This window comes from Nesoenas mayeri (genome assembly GCF_963082525.1).
Source record: "Nesoenas mayeri genome assembly, chromosome: 3".
Classification (NCBI taxonomy): Eukaryota; Metazoa; Chordata; class Aves; order Columbiformes; family Columbidae; genus Nesoenas; species Nesoenas mayeri.
In genome coordinates this window covers 28,111,061-28,134,808 of record NC_137544.1, presented here as the reverse complement: position 1 = coordinate 28,134,808, position 23,748 = coordinate 28,111,061, and the positions used below count along the sequence as shown (strand labels likewise).

Below are 23,748 nucleotides of genomic sequence, written 5' to 3'. Positions count from 1 at the left end.
CCTTTTGGGCTTACAAGAGCCTTTTTTACATGGGAACATGGTGGGATAGTTAAGTGTCCAGTTTCCCTGTGCTGTCCTATAACAGTGGGCCATTCAAGAGTCTTCTGAGGTGTGTAGCAAAGGATCCTGCAGCTGCTCTAAAAAGTCAGTGTGGGTTTTAGGTAGCTGCAAGGCTTGTGGCCAAAGAGACTCAGCCTGCTCATTACGGACAATCTGAAATGGAGTATAAAATCAACCACCTCATGTTTAGGTTTGCACGACTCAAACTATGACTCACCTTCACAAGATGAGATAGAGAATTATTTGGAAAAAGCCAGAAGTTACAGCTGGCTTTCTGGACATTGCATCTCTGAGACAGGCAGAGAGAAATCTGGTGTGAGCGAGAAAAAAGAGGGAAGGTTCTGATGTTTCACACTCTGTGCTACGATGGTGGCATGATGCAGTCTCTAGCCATAGAAGCAACTGATGGAGAGCCAGAGCTTGCATCTAGAAATAAGTGAAGAGCAAATGATTGTTCCTGTGGTCCTGTTCATAAACAGGGTGAAGTATGGCTATAGAAGCAATCTGTTGTTTGAAAGCAAATGGTATTAAGTAGAGGAGTAAAAAGGCAAAAGAAGCTCTTACCATAAAGCCAAACTGTTTCTTCTGCACTGAAGGAGTACAGAAGTAAATAAAATTCCAGCTATTGCCGTCACCTTTTAAAATACAGTAAACTCAGAACTCAGTTGAGTTCCAAATAGATACAAATACAGCCTTGTGGTCAAAGTTTATGTTCATAATAATATAGAATACATTGTAAGCCTGTCAGGGCAATGACTATTTTTCTTTATGTTCTGCATCACAGATGTCACAGAGGAAAGTGACTTCTGAAGTAGTTTTTACTCAGTGTTGCTTCTTGTATCACAGTTGGGTATGATTCATACAGGCCCTCTGGGAGTTTGGGTCATAGCTCAGAACAGCACTGGGTAGTTATTGTGGGGGCCATCGCTTTTAGACAAACACCCCACTACTCACCAGCAGTCAAAAAAAGCAAGGAAAAAGCAAAGCACTTCAGAACAGGAAGAATTTTAGAAATGTGTAAATTCAGTACTCCATTCAGATAGTCCACAGTTTATCTATGCCTCTATTTGCTTTGTGTATTTTTAGTCAAATTAGTACTAAGGACTTCCAAGCAGGTAAGTGAGACTAGAGAGAAATTTTGGAAAAAAAAAAATTAAAAAATTGTATGATAAGGATATAGCCAAAAACCAAAAGTAAAGCTGAGTAATGAACTCATGTTTTTTATTGTAATATCTTTAATCTATTGTTTGTGACTCTTCGGTGGTTTGTGAGCTCTGCACGACTGGAGTGAAAGCTATAAATTAAATTGAGGGTAAAAAAAAGTCTTTGGCAGAAAGCTTTAAGTGCAGTCCCAGGATTACAAACAAAGAGGTAGTATATCCTTAGCAAGTGCACTGTCTTGTTGAGTCTGATTTCGGCTTATTTGCATCAAACTTTAATCTTCAGGATCAAACCAAGTTTAACTCACAAATTCAGAAATTTCTTTTGAGTTCCTCTTGCAAACTTGGCTCTGTCAGAAAACCTCTCCACTATTCAGCATAGTTGGCAGTCTCTCGCTAAAAGAGGCCCAGGACTGGGAAAGCAAAGAGAATTCAGGTCAGAAAGAAGGCACATTCATCAGCTGATCCTTCTGCAGGAGGCTGTACAGTGCTTGCTACAACAGGCTCAAATTGCTGCTCTGAGTTCTTCTTCTGCATCCCACTGACTAAGAATTTGAAGAAATAAGAAAATTAAATTAAAAAATCAGTTGAACTCATTAAGCTGGGTCAAAACACCCTAATACATACTATATGCTTTGTTTACAAGTGCTCAAGAACTGTTTCTAACCCTAATGTTCCGCTGGTACAGTTAAACTAGTCACCAGCACAAATGCCAGTTTATTTTCCATGGTGACCTTACCAGTTCTTGGGTACTCACTGTGCTTTCCATTGTTTACACAGAGCTCTGGGCTGTTTTTCCTTAGTGCTCCAGCAAGACTTAGGAGAACAGAACATGCTTTATCTGCTGCTGATAAACAGATGAAACATTAGTTAGGATTTACTGAGCGTATGGTGGCCTAAAACCAACACTGTTAAAAGCAAAGAAGCAATAATATGAAGATAACAAGTAGTCATCAAACTAGGTTATTTTTAAATTGCTTAATATGATTTTTTAATTATCAGCTGTGTGTTAATATAAACAGAACTAAAAAATGTGTATAACATGGGAAAAGCCTTTCTAAGCTGCTTTTACTAACATTGTTCTAACTGTAGTTAAAGGGGTTATCTTGCTACAAGTATTGCTTATATTTTGTTAAAAAAAATATGTTATTGTAAAAAAAAAATCAAAGTTGGACATTGATTGTGTCTTTCAGGTGCAAGTATTTTTCTTCTGTGATTTCAGTGAAGCATGCAAAAACTCATATTAAGTGATTTTTTTTATAAAACAGAGTGATGGTTACTTGCAATCTCCATATTGTGTCCTTTCCATTCTTTTAATACTAAGCAGAAATCCTCTGGCGTGCACTGCTGAATATCCACTATTTTCATGATTTCAAACACTAGAAATTCACTATATCTCAGCTAAACTGTATAAATCAGGTTTAGAAAGGTATGAGCATTTCCAAACACATTACTGTACTGGTTTAGCTAAACTGCTTTAAAAGCTGATTTTCAGTTTAAAATTGTATGTATCTGTGTATCAGTCTGGATGACATTTCTAAAGTGCTTATGGCTACCTTTAAATGTGACTCTAAGTCACTTGGATGTTGAGGTATATTTTGAAAGGTTACTTAGGGTTTGATCCAAAAAGATGTAATATATGGCATAATATTCAGGTTTGCAGTACTTAAATGAGCATGCAGATCTGGAAAAGTGATTCAGAAATACTGATGAATTAAGTTAGACCCATAAGGCTAACCATCCTGTGCTGTCACGAGGAACAGCAAAGACTTTCCAAAGGGGCAGTTCCCAGAAATCCCCACAGGCTAAGCGGGAGCTGCCTGGAGGCAGCAAGTGGGGAACACCTCTGCTTCACTCTGAAGTTTGGCCTCGCTTTTCACTTGGGATACCAATGTTTTAGCAAATTAAAAGAACATCAGGGTGGAGATCAAGGCACAGGCACTCAATCATCCCTACAAATAAATTCTTACAATGGTCTCTGACATATATTTGGTCTGTGACAACTGTACTTTTTCCAAACAGTTCTTTGGTATATTCAGGGACTTAGCATAATCTAGGGACCATTTCCCATCAGTACTCTAGATGCAGCTATACTGCAGCTACACATGACCAAGAAACAGACCTGGAAGTGTTTACCTTACTAGTATACATTAAACTTTTGAATTCTTTTCTGAGATTAAGGGCCTAAAGGAGCAACATACACCTACTTCAAAATGCGATCAAATGCAACATGATCTGTATGTACCTGAAGCATTCACTTAGGAAGGGAAGGGTCTAGGTGCTTCCCTGAAGGGGTCCATTTCAAGCTAAGGAAATTCAAGTCCACATTTCCTGCCTGCATTATATTAGTCAGTGTTCTCTGAATTTTTATGTATTTTACGTTAAACAGACTTCTTGGTATATGTTCTCCTTTTTTTCCTTTTTTTGTTTGTTTGTTTGTTTTTGACAGCTTTTATCTGATACAGAAGCATTCCTGTAAGAGCATGCATGTGTAAATACAAAACTGCACCGTCATTCCTTAGTTGCTGACTTTGTATTCTGTATATTCCTTGAGAAATTACTTCTGTTGCTTTGCCTATCATTAAATGAAGGAACTTACAATCATCCACTTATTTGCACTTACTGTCAGCATATCTTTAGCACATGTAAATGGCATGATTGTCCACCCACTGAAGACATTTTAGTGGAACCCATTCATTGAGGGTTGACACTGACCTGTTCTTTGGTTTGTTTTTACTTCCTGGGTTTGTTTTAAACTTCTTTTTTTTTTTTTTTTTTCCGACTTTTGAGGTTGCATTTTTGATGTTCAAGTTCGCACCACCATGAATCAAGAGTTTAAGTCACCAGGGACTCCAGAAGGTCACCCCAATTCTGGTCGCAGTATTGGACAATGTAAAGATTCCCCATGCAGTTTAATAAAATGCAGAAATGGTGGGAAGTGCATAGAAAGTGGTTCTACTGTTTAGTAAGTATACTTCTTTTGTTTGTAGACTACATTATAGACTGATCTCTAGACTAATAACTATGGTAATTTAGTGGCTTCATAACAGAAGTCTCCAGGGGCCTGTCATCTTGAAAGAAAAGGAAAAAAAAGGAAGAAAATGAAGAAAAGAAAAAAGAGGAAAAGGGAGGGAGAAAGGGAGGAAGAAAGTAAGAAGGGAAGGAAGGAAGGAAGGAAGGAGAAAACTGCTGAAGGGTTCATTGAGTTACGCAGAAAATTTTAGTCTTATCGTAATCAAAACTAAAATATTAAAATTATGTTAGGACACTTTCTGTGGAACTTTTTAAAGAAATTCCATGGACTGACTCTGCTCCACTAAAGTCACTGGCATCCCAACTTAACTACAAAATGCATGGAAAGAACTAGATATTTAAGAAAGACATTTTTAAAAAACTAGATGAGCAGCCTAGCTAGCAGAGAACAAATAGCAAAGAGGACAGCTTGACTGTCTTAATTTCTGAACATTTCTGATGGAGCAGAAACAGGTGCCTTCTGTTTCCTGGAAATTAGTATTTTCATCTAAGACTCCCCTTTCAGGAGTAAACCACTGACTGCCCAACACCAGAAAGTTCTGAGCCTGTTCAAATTCTAAGAGCTCCCTTACCTAGCTCCTGTGCATCCTTCTCTCCTGCTCAGTCTCTCCCTAATACACACAGTTGTCTGTCCCTCCACTTGTGATTTCTGTGAATACTTTCCTGACTCTCAAATGCACCTTCCCTGGTCACTCTTCATGCCATTCTCAAGTGTTCATTCACTGTTGCCTTTCCAGATCTGCTGGCTGGCCTGCTCATGTAAGACCTTCTTAATCCATTTCAAACAATACAAGGTGTGCTAGTAAGGATGTCATGTTAAAATTGTTTGAACTAGGTCAGTTCATCATATAAGCTGTTCACCTGGCTGACCTATGGGTCAATAAGTGGTGGTGAGGACAAGCGGCCCAGAAGATAAGTCTATGGACTTTCATACCTTATCACTAAGTGTAGATGGATGATAGTGCCCAGACTGAAAGGCATACAAGAAGGAAGTATCTTTGTAGTTCCGAATTGCTGTTGTGTATCAACACTTCCATTGTAATAAATCTTGTTTTCAAACACTTTGTAACACAGCTGTAAAACCTTTGCTGACCAGCACTTTTGATTTTAAAAGTATCTGCCAAGATTAATTATTCTTGCTTCCCCATGTGCTTCTGCATGTGTTCATTTATTTACACATATTTGCATAATTATTTAAAAATGAGAAAAGTGCTGACTTAAAACATCTGAAGACACTGCCTGAAAACACTGCAGACAGCAAGACAGATAAGGAGAAAAAAAAAACAACACGCTTTGCACTGTGGGGCTTCTGTGTATTTTTCTTCAAAACAACAAAGGCCCGTCCTTCCATGTGCTACAAAGAAAAGAGTTTACATTCCTGTCGAGCTAAAAATAATCCACTTACTGTGTGCTGGAGAGAAAATTACATGGTAACTGTTTTTGCCCCCCCTGAGACAAATCTTCGTCTGTAAGAAAACCTGTACAAAACTGGTGCTTCTAAAGCTGGTAAGGCTGTACTAAAATTTGGAAAATTTACCCTTGAAGTGGGGCATGCAGTTCCCTCCCCAGTCCCCTTATGAGCTTATTTATATCTCTTAAATACAGTAATGATGGGAATGCTTTGAAAGATGTAATGTGGGATTGTTTTCCAATTGTTGTGCTACAGGTATCTCCTTATTATTGCACTTTGCAGGATCCTTCCAGAATGGTTAAATCCTTGACATTTAGAGTGTTTACTCTTTCTGAGAAATAAGAAAAGAGAATGGCATTCTTTTCACTCATGAGCATGTTAGAGAGATATAAAACCAAAACTGCAAGAAAATAGAAATGTGGGCTGAAGCATGACACTCCCATCTGCTCACCTACACCATCCTCAGTCCTTGCTTCAGCAGTTTATGCAGCCATGCTGACGTATCCTCATGTCTGTAAGGTCTGTAAGCCACCACCAGCAAGATCTAGAGAGTAATTGGAAAGCAGGTGGCAGCTGGTGACATAGCTACACTGACAGCTTGATATTATAGGCATAGTTCTTTTTCATCATTATAGTTTCATAATTACTATTCCAGATTTATTTGAGGATTGTTCTAAAATGGGCAGCAGGGAGAGTAGGGTGTTAATTTGTTTTTTCTGGGGCTTCTTTGTTCACTTGCTTTTAATTTGTAGTGTCTTGCTACTGAATTATGTTCCTCTTCTCATATTTCAAGACATCTAGGTCTTCCCAGACTATGTATATGTGCATGCATGGACCAGTAATGGCCACTTTTTTCTCTCACAGAAAAGTGAAACATTGCCAGAGGTGTCATGTAGCATGCATATCATTTTTGTCAATGTATGGTAGCTGTCAATGCCATCTCACATTGCCTTAGAGGGAACTTCTTTCTGTTTTCAAATCATCTGTGTTCCTTTGAAGAGCAGAGTCCTTGAGGGAACTGGATTTGTGTTCAAGCATTTCCTCTCCTGAAATGAGATCTCATCAGAAGTTTTTGGTGGTGTTTTAAGCTACTTTTATATCTTGCTTTCACCACCCTGTCAGAAAGTGTGCGACGCTGTTAAGCTGTAAATTCAGTTGCTACAGATATAATGCTTTGATTTAAATAAAAGCAGAAATATGTACCATAAAAGCTTACATTCTGGCCAGCAACAGGGCACAACTACTATGTTTTAACAAAATAAAGAATAATGAAATAAAAAAAATTATGTTCAAGGGACAATAATATCCTTCATTATTTATGGCATAGAGTCATACAAAATAGAAAACTTTGAATAGCAAGATTGTCTATGATGTGTTATGACTGTCTCTTGTTAATGAAGTAAAAGTATGTCTTGTGTGTACTTTGAACAGAACATCAGACATGATTGGCAGGATTTAGTTTTGCTAAAGGTAAGCACGCAGTGTCACTTTAGATACCCCTGGGTAGAAAATTTGGCCTTCAGCTGGTGCTTCAGAAGAGCTTAAGACTTGTGTAACTGTTTTGGTTTTTGTTTTATGATAAAGTGTCACTAAATTCTAAATACAATAGGTCTAACATATTTCATTTTAACTATTAATATTTTGACACTTTTCAGTAAGGAGGGCATTTTTAACGTCAATGCCAACTGTATTCTATATTTAACAATTTATATAGAATTCATGCTAATCTTAAATTTAAATTTACAGGCTAGTGTGTGTGAATTTTTTTTGTTATATTCTCCTGGCATGGATGAAAGAAAGGCATAAAGAGTAGTGGACACTAACAAGTCCAGTGATTCAGTTAGTTTAGAAAATGTGCTTATGGCATAGATTTACAGTCACAGATATATAACACAGATTGCCATCTCTTTCACAGTCAAATCCACTATCTTCTTTTCCATCAAATGCTTCATCTATCCTACCTCTGATGTGTCAATTATAAGAATAGGTACCAAACCTGAAAATCTTGATTACATTGTTACTGATGTGTTGATTTCATTTGATAATTATGTTGCATTATTTCATTTCACTTACCCACTGTAGCTGTGACTGCCCTACTGGATGGAAAGGTGCATTTTGCACAGAAACAGTGTCAGTATGTGAACCTGAGCACGATCCTCCACATCTGTGTAAGCAAGGCGGAACCTGTGTGCCACTGCCTGATGGCTACACATGTCACTGTCCTCTTGGAACAACCGGTACCTATTGTGAACAAGGTATGTCAAATGGATAGTGCACTGTACATACAATTATGCAGTAATGCCTAGGCAGAAAAACACAGTATTCTCTGATACATCGATTAAATGTGACATAGAGAGACAAAATTGGTTTTATTTAAGAAACTGGTGATTCTTTCTGTTAGAAAAATCAAGTAGTTTAAAGCTAAGGATTGTTACATGTTGATTTCCACCATCTGTTCCTTCAATTCTTCCAATCATTCAACCAAATTCATGAGCAGTGTGGCATTGTCAGATACTGAGGGGACAGCAAGCAGCGCAGAGCAGCATTATAGTGCTTAGTTCAATTTCCAAGCTCACCATAATGAAGCATGTTGAGAAATACACCTAAGAGCTCAGTAGTACACTTCTGAGTACGCTTCAGAAGTAAGAAGCATCTAGGACCGTATCCAATTTTTACTGACACTAATGGAGAGTTTCCTGTTGACTTCACTGGCTATTGGGGAGGGTTGTACTGGAATGATGATAAAAGATGCAAACATCACTGTAATAATCTTCAGTTGCCCATTTTCCCTGTCTTCCAACATGTTACCCTCAAAGTATGTCCTCAGTTTGCCAGCTTTGCATTTCTTAGCCTCAAATAGAGGAATCCTTCGTCTGTCTGTTTTCTTCTCTGAGAGATTGCACAAATGAATATTTGACAATGTGGATACATGGGTGCTACAAACTCAGGGACTTGTCCTCTAAGTGTCTGATGCACCTCTGTGTGCAAGGAGATGTAGTACAGACCGTACCTTGTATTCCGCCGCTCATAAATTCGATCGTACAAGCTGATGTTTTTCCTTTGAGAAACTCTCTGTACATCTTTTCGAGAACTCCAGTTACTGTTAAATAGCTTCTTTTCCAAACTGCCTTCCAAGGTCCAGCCTCCCTTCTTGTGCCTACAGAGCAAGTTTCAAGCACAAAACTGACCAGCTGAACTGCATTTGAACTGATTTGCAGTCCTCACCCTATAGATGGATAGTTTTAAAATCCCATTACAGAAAGCACTTGTAATTTGTAGGCTCAAATCAAAGAGAGTATAGTTTCTGGAATGTCATTGTTAAATTTCATGTAAGAATGTGCTTGGTCTATTGCCTCTGCTGTAACAGCTTTTCAGGGCTCTTTATATGAACTTTTCAACTTTGAATTCTCATTTCAAGTGAGGTTTTCAAAAGTAATGCCATCTGAATTCAGGACACTGTTCAGCAGGACATGTGCTATATATAAAGCACACAATTAATCAGGTAAACACTCCTGTGTTCTGGTTTCAGAATAGATTTGGATCTTCTTGTTATGACCACTATTACCAGTACAAATAGCGTATATCTGAGCAACAGAAAATTGTATTTCTTGTAGGTTGTCATCCTTTTAGTAATTCCTCCACCTGGTAAACACATTAGAAGGTTCCTCGCTGTTTTACTTAAAAGCTTTCTTTTTATGAATAGGGACCATGGGTCCTGACCAAACTCTTTGCCCTGCATTTCACCTTACTCTGGCAGAATAATGAATTATAATGAGATTTTTCAAAGCACAGTTTGCAGTTTTAGTGGATGGCAAATTGCTAAAAAACAGCTGCTTATCAAGATTGAATATCTCATCTCTGGATTGATGGTGGTTATTGGAGCCAAAAGAAAAAGAGACAGAGAGCAATGAACAGCCCAAGGGACCAGGAGAGAACAAAGGGAAATTAAATGATGGAGACTAATGAATGTGCAAGAAAAACGGGAAAAAGAAAATAAATAAAGGTAGAAGAAAATGACAGAAGAGATTTATAAGGCGGAAAAGCAGAGGAGAATAACAAAGAGTAAGAACAAATAGGGCTTTACCCAATAATAGCAACTGGTAAATGCAGTACGATACTATGAATTGCACGAGAACAAGTCAGGTGGAGTAAATGGGGCAGTAGGGGTAGAAGCACAATAATAAGGAAGACTTCTCTAACCACAAATGTTAAGGGTACTTAAACATAAAGTGACAATAACCAAGCACTAATTTGCCTAGCAAACAATAAAAATGTTTGTGGCTCTTTATGAACTATGTAAATGAAAGTTGAAAGCAGATGTGTGGATGAGGACTTCACTGTTCTTAAAGAGTAACATGATATGTCCTGGTTAGAGCAGCAACTCAAACCACCAAGGACGGAAGACTATCAGCACAGAGATATAGTACATTATGGTTAAGCTTTAGAAGTCAGAGCTGTACTAATAAGTGTTCAGTAGCTGGAAAACTAAGTTAGAACAAGAGTGAACCCAGGGAGAGCAAGAATAGTTAAAGAATACAGTTTTAGTGGCTCATATGGCTTGATACTCGCAGTGCTTACTTGGTCCACTATGACAATGCTAATTGCCAAAGTGTAAATACTGAGCAATATTCTCAGGAGGTTGCAGAAAGATGTGTATTAAATCATATGTTTTAGAAGAAATCAGAAGAAATCAACCCTCTTGATGAAAAGAGGGTAGCAGTTTCAATGACCCTGCATTTCCTATACATGGTCAATTAATATTCAGCAAGTAGTACACAGGTATATTTTGTCTGACACTGAGAGCAAATAATTTATTGTATATTTCAACCTGCCAAAACAAGTGCCAGGACTTGCTCTTCTAGGAGAAATATCAAGAGGTTTAGCAGGTAAGCCGCACATTGGTGACTGAAGCATAGGGGGAAGATGCCTATGAAATTTCAGACCTACTTTGGAACAGTAGGCATCCCTAAGGAGCACTGGGAAGAGAGCAGAGGGTTGGCAATTAGATCTGAATGAGTCCAAGGAACAAAGCCTTGTCAGTCAAGGCAGAGTAATACACTAATTCTAGAATAATTTTAAACTCCACTTCTTGAGTATACTGTGTTATCCAAACCCATTAACAAGCATAAGACAGGATGGTTCTTCAAGTGTGTTAGGTTTCTAAAGGTAACACTGATGTAAACAAACAAGCAAACAGATTAACTTATACTTCTAGAAATAAGAAGACCTATAATTTCAGATAAGGGACTTCACAAATCTGATAATATTCTCATTTAAGGGAACAGCAATGTAATATTTGAAAGATTCTACAGATGGCAGTATTGGAGAAGAATTGCCAGTAGGGCTTTCATTACAGTATTTCTATAAATTTTAAATTAGTCAGCAGTTTTCTTTAGCAGAATTAATTTGTGCCACATACTTTCATAAAACGTATTAAAATAATTTTTCTTGACTTCAAGGCATCATAATGGAATGCTACTGCTCTTTTCATAAAGAAATAATTTAATAAATAGATTTCTTCAACTATATATTAGCCTCTGAATTCCACAGCTAGAAATACAGCCTGTCAACATACATCTCGTGAAGAAAGGAAAGCAAATGTAAAAAGCTTTTCATTGTTGCATCCTCGATTTAATGGGATACTTGTCAAGCAATAAAACCATTTCCTTGATGAACAAATGGCAGGTGAGTTCCTTTGGCCATGTTTAGCAGCTCAAGTCAACTTTCTAGATACTATTCTGATGTTAAATTCCATTATTCCAATACAAAAATATAACAAATTTTTGAAAATACCTTATAAACTGACAGAAAGGAAAAAAGTTACAATAATTTTGTAAACATTTAATCCATCTTCATAGTCATGATGAATGAGTGAAAAATGGAAGAAACTGACTTTTGGAAAAATTTTTACCATAAAGATCTTTTTCTTTCTACATAGTCTAGAATGTTACCTGACATATTTTGACTGCTATTATAAGACAAATTAATTCACAATACGATTTAGCTCAAGATTTTTACACTACAAGACACCTTACATACAAACACTTCAGCACACATTTGTGCATGCACACATATGTTGAATTTATCTGACAATGCAGTTAGACTTGCTGGCTTAATGCATAAACTATTTCATAGTTATTATTTGAAAGCTTGTGTTTCTGTGTGTAACCATATAAAGGACAACAGCAGGCACTTACTTGCTTCTTGTTTTGAGTCACAGTGACTAGTGTGTTCTCTTAGACACTTAAGCAACACCGGTCCCATCAAGCTTTGTTTCCACTCTTATTTTTTGAAACCTTGTGGCGACATGACAAAAATCTTTAAATGTTATAGTAGCTATAGCAGTCATGTCCTATAGGGATAAAAGGTGCTGTTAGAGTTGTACCTAAAAAGCAATCTAAGCTTTCAGATTTATCAGTAACAGTCCAGTAAACTTAATATTCTTGGTCAACACAAGAAAACATACATTTGTAAAATGTCAAGTAGAATAAAGTGAGTTGCCTACTTAAATACATGCCATGAATTAATGATATATAAACTCAAGTGGAAGTCATGCATGACAAAATGAAGGCATTGATATGCAGTACAGCAATAATGCCCTCCACACCAGGGCAGCCATGAGTGGCATGGTGCCCCAATAAAAATTCAGTCATGCACTTACCATTCCCTCCAGCTACCCAGCTGAGTAAGAACAAGATACAGCCAACTTACTAGCGCTTATCAGGATGGCTCTGGAATTATTTTCAGACTTCTTCTATGAGCATGAATGATTTGCTGAAAATATGCCAGTCATCTTTGTGAAGGTGTTCAGATTTAGAAACTGTGTCAAGGGTAGAAAGCGGTTTTAAAGGGAAGGCACTTAGATGTGTGTCTACATGTGAGTTCAATATCTAAGTTCCTGTTATGGTTAATGAACATCTAGTCAATAGTGTCGGTGAAGGTATTTAGCTAATAAGAAGCTCTTCTAAATGTAGATGCTTAGTGCTGTTTGAGACTCCCTGGCACTGAAACTTGTATTCAAAAGCATCCAGATGGGGTTCATATATATGGCACACGACCTGTTGGAAACCTGTGCCTTTCTGGAATGGCACATGAAGATAAGGCAATAGAGGCTGTGAGAAAATAGCAGTAGATACCTACGTTAGGAAGTTGAATGGAGCCTTGGAGGAAGCTACTTCAGGATAAGGTGAATCTCTTTCTCCGTCTGTTGACTATTGCATAGTGATGCTATTCAGTTACCTGAAAATAAGACCTAGTTACCCACTGCCACGTATCCTTCACAGCTTCCAGCTACTGACTGCAGCAGGTCCTGTGTTTGCTGTTATACCAGCCAGGCCCATGTGGATGGTCTGGATACACTAAGGCATTTCAGTGGCAAGTGACAAACATGTTTAAGCAACTGAATCTTGTCTTCTGTCATAGTTGACCATAAGGGGTATTTTCATGCCTCTAAATAATATGTGTAGACAGCTGAAGGAAAGTGTCTTAATGCAACATTTAATTCCTCCAATTTTATAGTAGTCTATTTCCCTGACTTAATTATTCTCACGGACACTATGCAGAATACCAGCTTGTTTATACTGCAGTCCTCCTCAAAGCACACTTGCACTGTTGTCAGACTAAATGCAATCCAAGATATGAGTAATGGAAGATCTCAGTTTGAAACTAGATTAACAAAGTTTTAGGTACTTAATCCTTTACTAATTGCTTTATCAGGCTACTCTGAGATACTCACAGGTTTCATATCTGTTCCCACTACAATTTACTGGTTCACATAAATTATTCTTAGGCACTTATCTCCAGTATGTGTCATACTGAAAGACTGAGGTTTACTGTTTTGACTTTGGCTAGTAATAGCTATTTTAAGCTTTGTAAAACCAGAGATCTCTTTAGGGATTTAGCCAAATGCTCCTAGATGTTACTTCTTAGCTAATTAGGTCTCTCATTAGCTAGCAGCAAAGATTACAACTCCACTGCAACAACACGAAACAGAACTGTAGACTTCACTTAGAAAATTGCAGCCTTTTGTTCCAGTATTGCTCAGAATAATGATTGCTTCTGTCTCTCCTCTTCAGGGACAGCAACAATTAATAATGGCTGCAGGTCTGGCAAAATAACAACTTTCATGATTACATTGCTATGTTATATTCGAGTTGTGTTAATAATAGTTATTTCTGTTAACATGCTCTGTTACTGCACTAAAAATTGAAGGTATAAATGCTTTCTGCTTGCTACAATGAATTAGTTTATAAGTTATGAAAAGCTGGCTCTTGAAAGATTAAGTAAAAAGTGATAATTCAACAGAAAAGAATACCTTTCTATTTAGATAAGGTGATTTTTTTTTTCAGTTTTTCCACATTCTTACACAGAAAAAAAAATACTTATGCAATATCAGTAGTCTTAACATAAGGAATTCCATACAGCCATATTTGTCATTGTTTTCCAAAATGAAAAAAGCAACTGATGCATCTGCTCACTCTATGAAGAAATGAATCCGCTGAAAATTTCTGACTGTGGAGTTTAAAGCTTTCAGACAGGTGTTTATTGCTCATGAACAGTTAGACTTGCACTGTAAGTGCCATGCCCTGAGTGCATCTTCCCTCTGCTTCCTGAGGGTTTGTCTGCCTGGTCTCAGAGCCAACCTAGAGACAGGGCTGGGGTCTGGTCTTGAGGACAGCTTTGTTGAGAAGCAGCAGGAGGAGTCTCCTCCTGCATTGCTTCGGGAGCAGCTTTTAAATAGAGGTCCCTGCCCTTGATCCATTGCTGAACTACACTGCGGCAGCATCACATTCATGTCTCACTTGGCCATGTTGATCTGGACCTGGACTCCAACCCACAGACTGACATGCAGGTGTGACCTTACACCTGCCTCGTCACTGTGGGCCTTCCTGGTGACCTGGCCTCTGGAGCTAACCTGGCTGCTCTCCCCAGGCCTGTCCTGCTCTGCCCTGTCAGCTGCGTTAGATCAGTCCTGCTCTCACCCCTCACTGCTCCCTCACAGAAAACCTGGCTTCTAACACCACCAAAACTAAACAAATACTGAGATGAAATTATGTCTTATGGTCAGGACAGTAGATTTATGGTGGTGAGCGAAAGAGTTCTGTAAAAAGTCTTGTTTGATATATTTAATTGCAAAAAGGATTTGAGAGAAGAAAAGCAAACTGATACAGCTACTCAGTATCACAGCCTTACCCATCCATCCAAACCACTTTTTGCCAGTTTGGCAGTCTGGTTACTGTGAAAAACTGTCAGAGGTCTTGTCAAACTCGAGGCAAAAAACATCCACTGCTCCTGTCTTGGCACTGAGCCACCCATCTCCTCACAAAAGGCTATCAGCCTGGTCACACACAATTTGACCGTGTCATCGTCTTGTCCTTTATATGCTCGGATATTGTGTTAAGACAGTTTTGCCCCGTGATAGTTTCCAAGTGAGGGGAGGCTTACTGGTCCCTGCATCATCCTTCTTGCTTCTGTTGGAGGGGGACATGATATTTTGCCTTCCTCCAGTCATCAGGAACTTCCTGTGGTCACCTTGACTTTTCAGAGCTTATTGACAGCCAGCAGCCTTACAGCAATATTGACCATCTTCCTCAGCACTTGGGGCTGTGCCCTGGCTGGTGCCCTCCCCTTGTGTATGTCTGATTGCCTGGTGTGCTCCCAGGTTCTTCCTCTGCCATAGATAATGTTTCACTTCCCCAGGCTCAGCTACCAGTCTCAGGGATTTGAGAGGCTTAATCAGGCTCTACAAAGTAAAAAGTGAACCAAACAAAGCTGTGAATATTTTGGCTTTTGCCATTTCTGTTGTCATTAAGTCCCCTTTGAGGAAGGCCTAGTGGCCTCACTTTTTCCATAGCCTTCTTGACGGAAGCCCTTCTTGTTCTCCTTCACATCCCTTGCCAGTTTCAACTCCTGCTGGGTTTTGACTCCTAACTCCATCCCTGCTCAACTCAGGTGCTGGTTCTGTATTCCTGCTGGAAGTTGGAGCTTTCTTTCGTGATGACTGTTGTACTTTTCCACTGCAAGTTTCCTTGACATGCTGAATAGCAAAAGGGGCTTGCTGAAAGTTCTGAGGCAACAAGCTGCTTGAAGAACCTATCAAAACTTAATGCCATCAAAATATAGAATGGGATGTGTACAAGCACTTCTGCCTCAATGGTTGGAATTTAGCTGTAAGAATGTGCTAGAAAGCTTTGCTCATAACAACAGTTGAACAGGATGTGTGAGATTACAGGAGGAACCTGAAAGGTATTAGTGCATGGTAGAGAGAAAGAAAAGCACACTTCAGCAGTACTTGCAGGAACTTCTAACTGGTCTAAAGAGATTTGGAGTTTCTCTTGGTATCATTTAGAAATGCATAGCTTCATCAGATGCTAGTACTCAGCTTAGAAAAGTGAGTCATTAATCAGAGACAGAACAGAAATGTTTGCTTAAATGCCTGTTGTGCTTACAATGCACCACACAGTGCTGAGCACCCTAGTGAGTAATGTAGTAGTTACACAGCACAAGTCCTACAAATTTAGCTTATAGGATTGGCAAAGAAATCCATTCACCTCATTTATTTTAGCAAAGAATTTCTCTGGAGTAAGCATATGTAATACAGGATCTATCTTGCGCAAGTTTAGCCAAGCTTCTTATTTTCTTACCTTAGCTGGGAAAAAAGGTTGTTGCCAAGAAAACAGTGAAGTACCTCAGCATTTGACATGACATGTTAGTTTTGCATATAGCTGTCATAAAAGCAAATTGAAAAGTTTAAATTTTCTTATTCTTCACCTTAAAAGTTTTGTATCTATAAATGCAGTTTTATACTGATCATCTCTGTGCACTGTAGTAGAGTTAAAGTATTCTGTTCTGAGATATGGTTGCACATTTCCATGTACCTGTCAAGTCAAATCTTTTCCATGCATGTAATCCATACTTAAACGATCTATTACAAGTGAATTAAAAGTAATTCTGGTACTTCCTGTATTTAGATCTCCTTCATTGTGGCAAAATATGTCATTTTCTGACATTTGTTCAGATATATTTATTGGAAATAAAATCACTCTTTTAGTAAAATGGGAATAAAATATTTGCATCTTGGAAGTTTCAGAATGAAGTATATTGAATAGAGTATTTTATTTGTTATCTATAAATCAGGATAATACTGCCTTTCTAAAGCATTCTGACATTTGCTGCTAAAGATGTGGGTGTTATTTTTTAATATTCTGTTTGTAATGTGAAGCCATGGATTTCATTCATTCTCTGAGTGATACTATAAAATCACCTTTTTCATCCTTGTTCTCTCTCCCTGCTCCAAGGCTTCTTATCACAGCAATCTTCCTTCCATATACCTTCCAATGATAAGCAATGTAGCACTGCAATCCTGCTGCAGCTGAACATTTTGCTTTCACTCTAGTCATTGTCCATGCTTCCTTCATAAGCAGTAAAGAATTAACTGCATCGACAAAGTTAAACTGAATCTAACATAAAGACTTTCCAATGCCTCATTGTACACTTCACCTGGTATGACCTGTTAACCAGCAGCATATTTTAATACAGAATTGACTGCTGAGGCACAGTTCCTCCATATGTAAAAGTCTCACTGTGCAAAAATTTGTGAAGAGAAGACTGACTTCCAAATTATGCATAAAGGAAAAAATGTCATTGTACAAAATTAACTATTATTTCTGATAGATTTTTAAATATGAAGACATCAGCATAGGGATTACTTCTTTAACTACTAATGGAGAACATTGTCTCTTACCTATTGAAACACATAAAAGCACCTAAAAATTCATATGAAAACTATAAAGTATTATTTTGCCTTTTCTACCTGATAGTGTTTATAAGTTTTAGTGATATAAATTGTGTCACCTACTCTGTTTAGTAACTTTTATTACTATTTATCTTCCTTGGTAATTGCTACTCTTAAAACTATTTTTATCTGTCAACTTTTAAGTATGGATGCCAGAACCTTCACATTTCTGTGATTATGCAATGTATTACTACAGACCCTGCCAGCTACTACGATGCTTAAGATGGGAGTGATTGGTTAATGTAATGTGTTTGCATGACAATATATATATTACATAGGCTGAACAACAGCTCAGCAAAAGCCTGATTCTGATCATCCAAGCATTTCATAAATCCATTATAATTGATATTCCAGACATTAAAACTTAGTTTTAAACTTACTGAGAATTTCTGAGGTTAAATCCATGCAACTTCCTCAGAAGTACTGACTGTAATCTAGTGGGGGGAAATTAACAGCAAGTCCAGCTGTGTTGTTACTGCCCATTCCAGAGGTGTCCTCAAGTCATTACGCTGGTAACAGCTGAGAGATCTGGTTCCTGTATAATGGTGCAGCAGACTGCTGGACACAGTCCACCAGGAACACATTGTGTCCTATTCTGAGAGAGGTGGTGTGACAGCTAGACAGATTAGGAAGCCTTGCAGCATGCTGACTGTACACCAGTCTAATAAGTAAGGCCCACTGGCGACCGGCAACACAAGGTGCAGCCGGTTGGCAAGGGGATTAATGAGCAGACAACTATGCAGAAAACGTAAGTAAGGAAAGATAGCATAAGGTTGCCTAGGAGTGCACTATGAGGTAGGTATATACTGGAAGCTATATTTGACTGAAAGCAAAACTATGAAATTGGGAGTATCGAAATGAAGAAAGAGGCTGGCCTCAGAGCAGAAACAGCATAGCTTCAGCAAAGAAGCAGAAAACTGAGGGGAAGCGCTTAGGGTTCAGGCATTCTATGATTCTATGATTTAGTACTGCCGTTAACTAAGTAGTAAAAAGGGCTTATCCCGCACCAGTCTAAATATACCCTGCACATCTAAATAGCTTGGCTTATTCCAGTAAACCCACAAATACAACAAACTAACAACCACATGATAACGAATTAGCTAATAGCTACCATAATTATATCTCAAATATATAATGTTGTGATAGTGGGAAAAATTTGGAACAATTTCAAGTAGCATAAGCAGTTCAGAAAAGTATAATAATTTACCATTCAGCTGAAGGAAGTTTAACCAGCACGGTTTGTTAGGGGGTATACGAACTATCAGCACTGAGACAAGTGGTAAGACAGAACGATGAAGTTATGTATAGCTCAAAAGCGTACATTGTATTTCACTGTGATTGTGTGAAAGTACTCTGTTCAGTGTAAGATAGGACAATTTGAATTATCGAGCATCTCAGTACGATGATCCTAAAACTTCAGCAGCAATTAATGAACACATTCTACTTAAAATGTACATTCTTATGACACACAAAGCAGTTCATTAAAATTCCTCCACTAAGGTTTTCATCTGTATGGTGAAGATACAAATGTTTATTCTGACTCCTGCAAAAGTATTTTGCTTTTGAATTTTTTAACGATGTAAAATTTACACTTACATTTATTTGAAAATGAACACTAATAAGATCATACTTCTTTTGCATTACAACTATGAGCTTGATTGTTAATGAAAAAAGGCACACAGAAGACAAAATGGCATTGATTTGCTATTATCTAAGTTTTATTCTATATTTAAGTTATTTTCGTCTTTGGAAAGCAAAGAATTGGAAGTATAATGTACAGCATTTATGAACTATACAAAATAACTGTAGACAACTGGTGCCATAATAAAGTGGTATTCTCAAAATATCTTTCAGGAAATATTTCCTCTTGTATTTTTCAGATATTTCCATTAGTGATCCATCTTTCAGAAGTAATGAATCATCATGGATGTCATTCGCACCCTTTTATATCCGGCATAAGACCCATATAAAACTTGAGTTTCAGCCTCTGTCTCCAGATGGTATCCTGTTTTATACTGCACAGCGTCTGGGTACTCAGTCAGGTAAGGACATTCCAGTTTGCTGGTATCATACACCCAGGTACTTTTTTTAAAAACAAAGGCAGTAAATTGAAGTTATTCAAACATTCCGTCTGTGTAACTCATTGCCTACGGTGACTGGGTTCCAAACAGTGAATAATCAAGTTCATAAGAAAAAACATGCATAACAAAATTCTGGAGTAGTCCAAAGCCACCAAGTATTTAATGAGGTGATTCAGGAAACCATTTTCCCCTGAAAAGGAACTATAACCCGCTTTTCAACAGACATTTACTGATTCTGCTCCCACAGTTTCAGTGCAGCTACACTGGGATTCACAGTCTAGGGGTTTGGCCCCGTGTTTTAAAATGACCAAAAATAAAGCAATAGAAAAACTGATCAAACAGGAGGGCTAATGAGGTTCATCAGGAGTTTAACTTTTTATTATACAATGCTGAAATGCTTGCTGGTGCAGCATGCAAAACATACCACTTCTGCATTTGCCAGACATGCAGAGTGAAAAACAAATCTAAATAAAACTTTCTACTATTTATAAAAGTATTGTAAACTTTACCGAGTTAACATTTCTAAAACTTCATGGTAAGAAAACATAATTTGCCAACTAGTGTAAATACATTTTAAAAGTTAGTCTTTAAGGTGTAATTTTTTTGTAATTACTTCATTAATATATTTCATCTTTCTATTGCATTTATGTGGTGTCCTGCATGTTTTTAAACAAAAACATTACATATTAGTCACAACATGATCTTAGAGCAAATTTTCTACTTCCATTAAGTAGTATATTATGCAAAAATGGGCTTTTGCGTGACAAAAACCCCACAACTATTTCTCATGTATTTTTACATTCGTTTGTTCAAAGCCTAGAGCTTTGAGATATTTCAATAAACATACTCAGCTACACATGAATATAAACACATATATGCCAAATTTATCACCTTCTTAGTCTGTACACAGGTATTTTAACAGGCTGCTATTTGGTAAGACTGGTAACACATCATATACTGCTGGCACCTCCTCAACCACATAGAGAGAAGCATTTTAAAAAACAAAAATATGGAACATCTGTAATACAAATATATGTATTTGCAAAGAACTCTGTCTTCTACAATGAATCTTTTATAATTCAGTCACTTACGTGCCAAATTCTGAGATTCTCAGTGAACAGTTCTCTCCTACATAAACTAAAGCATTACATGGGCCATCAAAAATAGAAGAGAAAAAAGGATCTCCCTCAAAAGAATAGTCAGAGGACATGGAAGCAGCTAGCATATAAAGAAATTAAATATTTGCAAGCATCAAAGAGAGTGCTAAGTCTGGTTAACTTGGGCCAGAAGTGGTTTAGCATGAGCATGCCCTCATTATGTTGCCATTCATGAATGTTTAGTTTGCACAGGAAGGAATATTTTCTTTAAATCACTTTCTAGAATCATATCAATTTCATTTCAAAATAAAAGATATCTTCTATAGAGTAATTTAATTTCTTTACAAATTTCCTACTTCCATTTTCACTGTCGTGAAGTTTTTGAAAGGTTTAGGAAAAGCTAATCGGCTGGCTCTTCATATTTGCCTTCTTATAATCCTGTCAAATCCAGGCAGAATTAGACTGATGAAGGACTCAGAAGTATTCTTAGCAGGCAGCAGATGTGAAAGAGCTTTGTGTTGGGGATTAGTTTAGAAAGCACTTTATATAAAGCCTTTTCTTCTACACAGTTATGTAAGATTTAATAAATTGATTGCCGAAATCACAGGAATTTTTTTTCTAAAATTCCTTTTTAATAGGAAACAATTAGAACATTTTTTTTTCCTCATTAGGCAATGTTGTTTTTTTAAAAAGAAATGAGTTCTGACTACGTAGCTAATTTAGCAGTGACACTGAGTTGTATCATCTCACAGTGGCACCATTATACATTGGCTTGGTTTGTCACTGGTGTAAATGCTACTCTGGGACTTTCCCTTCAGGGGCGTGCACCCACCAAATAACCCTCCCATCATTTCCTTCTTGCTTCGTTCTTTTCAAATAACATTATACACATTTCTGAAAGGTTGGGTAGGTGGCTGGTCTCCTTACTCCAAAGCTGGTCTGCTGGTTCCAGCTTCCACTCCTATAACAGTGTCATTACTTCAGTAAACACATTTAAACACCTGACAAATTGGCATGAAATGGAAAACATCCTATGAATTTTTATCCGTTAGCAGAATTTTCTATAATTCTATCAATCATCAGTTTTCTTGCTCTGTCAGCTGTTTCTGAATGTGTAATGTGATTTTAAGCCTGGTAGTATTGATTTCTGCAGGTCCTAAGAAAATAATTTCCAAAGTTTGGCAAAATCTATGTGCCCAGCTATATTAATAATATGCTGGGAAAAAAAAAAATCCAACAAGTGAGCTGCGTATGCACATTTTAGTTTGGGAACTTGCATATCGAATGACTTTTTCCCCCTCTCTTTGATTACTTGTTTATGGAAATGAGGTAAAAATGTGGGAGATGCAGACAGTTGTATGCGCTGCTGCTGAGCGAGGTCTCTGCCAATAATACAGCATTCTTGCAGAGTTCAGCAGCACATCGGTGCAAGGCCAGCCCACTTCACTTCTTCTCAAGTGCAGTTCTACCAACAGACTCTAATTCAGACAGGGGTTGCTGGATGCCCATCGACTGCTGAACAATGTATAATTCAGTCCATTTACATAGTGACCCCGCTCTATACTTGAAGGCCTCAGCACTCTATGTAAAAGGCAGTAAGGAACATCACTTTTTCATTGAGTTGTAGCATTACTGAAGCTTTACATTTGTTCGTGAAGGTGGAACATGCTGTGGACTGTCTGCACTACTGCAGGGAGCAAGCCAGGGTGATGGAATGGTTTGCTCCCTGATGAGATAAGAAAGAACAGTTATGCTGGGTGACTAAGAAGGAAATTAGGTTAACAAACGGAATGGGATGACTCACACTAAATTTAACACTCAACAACTGCAACACCAGCGTTCTGGCTCTGTTTAAGAGGATTATGTTACCTACCTGGTCTGAAAAACCTCAAAACTTTTAACTCCTCGTATTTAAGGCATTCCAATTTAAAAACCTAAGGCATGAAAATAAGAGATATTGAATAAGAGTGCGGGTGTGGGACATCTGCATGCTTTTCCAATATATTGTTTATGGTGAAAACTGAATAATGGAATTGGACTAAAATCTTTTGGAAATGTTCAGAATGTCTAGAATACCCACAATGAAGGAGTCTTGTTTTCGTATTCAGAAACAAATTGATTATCCATCCACCTTTAGAACAGAAACTTAGAGTGATTAAGCCTCTCTTTGCAGTCATTTCTTTAGCCAATAGGGACATCATTTCTGCTTTGTTACTAGTTTTGGGATCATTTGTATGGACTAAATCAGCAGCATAGGAAGCAGAACTACCAGGTCTGTGTGTGACAGAACAGACACCCCTATTAGTTCTGAAATCTGGGGCACATGCAGTGTTCTTGCTACCTGTTTGCCATTGGCAAGCAAACTAAAACTGAGACTGGCAAACTGAGGTTGCTCAAGGAAGGTGGCTCATTCTCACTGCCAAATTATGCCAGGGCGACAGTGGTGACTAAAGGAAACAGGAAAAATTTCTTCACCAAGAAAGGCATTTTTGAAAGGTGAGACTGAGTGGTCTAACCTACAAATAGATAATTGCCCACCCCTTCTAGATGCATTACTCTGTCTAGGGTTGTTCTGATCCCAGCTATGCCCCTTCTGCTCTGGGATGGTGCTCCGCGTGGAAGCTGGAATCCACCTGTTGCCACAGGGACTTTTACATGGTTCAAGAGATTTACAGGCTTGGCTTGATACAAGTGCTCAGTCTTGCTGTGAGATGTGGCTCCATACATGGAGTAGAATCATTTTGTAATAACCCATGAAAGCATATCCTTGGGCAGCTCATGTCAGTGTGCATTAGAAGCACTGGCTACAGTCATCTCTGGATGAAAGTTACAACATCTGCAACAGGCTGCAGCTGATACCCAGTGCTGTGCATACACACGGACTGTGACAAAGACAGCCAAGGTTAACAAGCACCTGAAGACAAGGAAGGCAACACAACCTACCGATTAAGCTGAGAACAACAAATTTCAACCATGCTGCTGTATTACTGGCTAGCAACTAGCAGCAGAGGCTGCAGAAGGGTGGGAATGAGGCTCATCTCTTCTCTCTGTCCTTTGTTCTCTTCTACATGTTTATAGCCCTCCGTCTTCTGCTTTGCTTTCTCTCCTTGCT

The 23,748-nt window shown here is 38.0% G+C and overlaps 1 protein-coding gene across 1 annotated transcript in view; it reads left to right on the top strand.

The window, feature by feature from the left end:
- EYS (eyes shut homolog) overlaps positions 1 to 23,748 on the top strand; it is a gene marked incomplete at its 5' end in the record, with an annotated part of 675,648 nt that overhangs the window by 645,155 nt on the left and 6,745 nt on the right. The window contains 3 exons of the mRNA XM_080341398.1: positions 4,011 to 4,185; positions 7,747 to 7,919; positions 19,339 to 19,500. Of these exons, the coding sequence (XP_080197524.1) occupies positions 4,011 to 4,185; positions 7,747 to 7,919; positions 19,339 to 19,500 (510 nt within the window). The remainder of the gene's footprint in view (positions 1 to 4,010; positions 4,186 to 7,746; positions 7,920 to 19,338; positions 19,501 to 23,748) is intronic.